The following is a 3,225-nucleotide window of genomic DNA, read 5'->3' as shown; positions in this document are numbered from 1 at the left end:
AGTAACTTCCTTTCACGTTATTATATTGCTATTGGAGATTTTCTTAGGTAAATAAGTGGTAATGAAAGACAAATGGTTTCATGAAAAAAAAATTATGCTTTTTATCCTCCTCCACCCAACCCCCCCCCCCCCCCTCTCTTTTTTTGCAAGCATTGAGTATCAGTTAGGCATACGCCTGTGGTGTATAATCCAAATATAAATGCTCTTTAGCTACTTTTGAAGAAACGTTGGTGAAAAATTGAAGGCATATAGTGGTGAATTCGGATGAATTAATAAGAAAGGTATTATTCCTAAGGTTGTAGTTGGAAAGGATTGGCATTATATGTGTCAATTGAAGTTAGAGTATTATTACTAAGGTTCTCCTTGGAAACGGCAGATTCTGGTGGTTTCATTGCTGAGAATTTGAGTTGTAAAATTCGTGAATTAACTTTTGACGCCCCTTGAAAATTAAGTTTTTAGTATAAGTTATACCCCTCAAATGTCAAATATTTTGCAAGTTAGGCTTTATTCCCATTTGTTTTAGATTTTACAGAATTTGATTATGAAAAGTGATTATATGTAAAATCTAATTATGGAAAGTGATTATGTGTAACAATTAGAATCAGTGAAAGATACTCTTTGGTTGATTATGAATTTTATCTTTTTTAATCATTTAAACAATGTATAATCTAAATACAAGAGCAAACAACAACATCATAAAAACCGATTATCTTACCAAAATTTCTTTATCAAGGCTAGAGCTTCGAAATTCAGAACAATGAGCTGTGGGCATAGCCTCGCGGTTCAATTCTCAAGGGCAGATTGGTCCTTGGCTCCTTGCTAAACACAAGAAAGAACGAATTGAGCTTAATTATTTGGGCCCCATAGTTGAGGATAAATTAATGCTAAATGGTGTTTCGCTATCTCCCTGTTTACTACCCTGATTAGACTTGCATTCCCAACCAAACTCATATTAGTTTTCCATATTAAGGTGAAGACTGACAAGGGCTTCTTCTTTTTTTGAGTACCAAGAACTCGAAATAGGTCCATCAAACATATATATTGGGATATTGGGATGGAGAGAAACACACTAAGGACTAGCTTGATCATGGCGCCTTGGGCTGATCTTCCTGAGGATCTTTTCAGGACAATCTGGGAGAAATTGAGCTTTGGTGACCTGGTTCGTTCGAGTGCAGTTTGCAAAGATTGGTGGGACAAAAGTAAAGGAATTAGGCGTAAAAGCAGTCTACCATGGATATTCTACTTAGAGAGGGATCTATACCTTGTCCAACCAAAGCTGTTTGACCCTTGTTCCAGGGAATCATACAACCTTAAAACTGCCAATCGGACAAAGATATTCGACTTTATCATCGCTGCAAAATTATGCGCTTCGAAAAAAGGCTGGTTGCTTTTTGCTAGGAAGGTTAAGGTACCATGTGAGACCTTATTTTTAGTCTACAGTCCTATTTCCAATGATTACTTCTGGCTCCCCACTTTGATGGATCATCATTCTGATGTTGCTACTTTTTCCACAAACCCTACTGCTCCAGATTGTGTATTTTTCATATCGTATCGACATCTTGGCGACACTTACATTGCTACATATTCTTTCGGTAAGGATAACTGGTGTACACAAAAAGTTGAGGTTGATTATATTCTACACGATGAACCAATTTCAAGTGTGGTTTATAGTGAACAAAAAGGAGAATTTTATTGTGTTTGTGACGGAGGAGAACTAGCAAAATTTGCCATTGTTGGCCGCCGTTGGAACGTGATCACACAAAACCGTCGAACTCTAAAAGAATTGGCAGCAAAAACATGGAAGCATCAAGGGTTAGTCCCAGGATCAATTACAATTAGGCATTGGTTATTTCAATACGAGGGTCAGCTTCTACTAGTTTTCCTTGTTAGAAATTTGAAGGATGGGAAATATATGTTTAGTATTTCCTATTTCGACTGGTCCCAGAACAGGTGGGCTGTCAAGGATAATGTGGGTAACTTTGCAGTAATGCTTTCATGCCTTTCGAGTTGTTCTCCTTCTGTGCTACTATCCAGAGTTGAGGATGCAGAAGATTGTTTATGCAAGTATCAAGTCTCCTCGGTTAGCAACTTGAAGGTTTATGGGTATAGGCCTCTATTTACCTGTGAACAATGTCTAGTTGAACCTCCTTGTGCTATAGGAGATTGATCCCATTGGTTTTCCTTTTCTGTTAACAATGTTTAATTGAACCTTTGTGCTATAGGAAATTGATCTTGTTGGTTTTCCGTTTTTGTTTTAATGGATTTTGCATTTCATAGTGCAATTGACTTTGACAAATTTTATGATGGATAAACAATTCCTGCTTTGGCTTTGCATTTTGACGTGGCCAATCAGGAAATTATTTGACACGAATCCATCGTTAATCCCTTTCTTTTCTTGGGTGACGTATATTTTAGGGATAATTTCAGATATCTCTCCTGAGGTTTCTGACAGTCTCACTCCCCTCCCCTGTGGTTTCAAAAATACCACTAACCTCCCCTGTCAGAATTTTAGATCCCATTTCTTACACTATCATCATCAAAAAGACTTAAATACCCTCACAAGTTTGCTAATATTTCGTTCAGCATAATCATCATGAATGCTGTTAAAGGCACCTTCAAGATGGGGGCTTGTAAAATGCTCTCTGAAGTTTCACCGCTTATCCAATTCAAGAATTTTACCCGCAATCAGGCCCTTCTTGAAGCCCTTGATGATGCAGCAAATATTCACATTATAGACTTTGATATTGGTTGTGGTGCTCAGTGGTCTTCTTTTATGCAAGAGCTTCCCAGGAAAAATAGAGGGACAACTTCTCTGAAGATTACTGCCTTTGCTTCTCCTTCAACCTACCATTCGGTTGAGATTAGCCTTATGCATGAAAGTCTAACACATTTTGCTAATGATCTTGGTATAAAATTCGAGCTTGAGGTGGTGAATTTGACTCTTTTGACCCAAGTGGTTATTCAGCATCTTCATTCAGGTCATCTGAGAGTGATACGATTGCTGTAAACTTTCCTTTGTGGTTTGTTTCTAGTTGACCCACTATACTGCCTTCACTGCTCTGCTTTATCAAGCAGCTTTCACCTAAAATTGTGGTAATGTTGGATCATGGGTGTGAAAGGTTTGAACTTCCTCCGTACCATCACTTGCTTAATGCTCTCCAGTACTATGAAGTATTCCTGGACTCAGTTGATGTTGCTAATATGGCTTCAGGTGCTGTTAACAAG

At 38.0% G+C, this 3,225-nt stretch overlaps 1 protein-coding gene across 1 annotated transcript; it reads left to right on the top strand.

Annotated features, from left to right (window-relative positions):
* Positions 1–1,087: 1,087 nt before the first annotated feature.
* On the top strand, positions 1,088–2,167 carry LOC113760208 (F-box/kelch-repeat protein At1g57790-like). Its single transcript, XM_027302772.1, has one exon. The coding sequence runs from the start codon at positions 1,088–1,090 to the stop codon at positions 2,165–2,167; it is 1,080 nt and encodes a 359-aa protein (XP_027158573.1).
* The last annotated feature ends 1,058 nt before the right edge of the window (positions 2,168–3,225 follow it).

This window comes from Coffea eugenioides, chromosome 2, assembly GCF_003713205.1.
Source record: "Coffea eugenioides isolate CCC68of chromosome 2, Ceug_1.0, whole genome shotgun sequence".
NCBI lineage: Eukaryota > Viridiplantae > Streptophyta > Magnoliopsida > Gentianales > Rubiaceae > Coffea > Coffea eugenioides.
The sequence above is the reverse complement of the archived record's forward strand: the minus strand, read 5'-3'. Positions and strand labels throughout refer to the sequence as shown.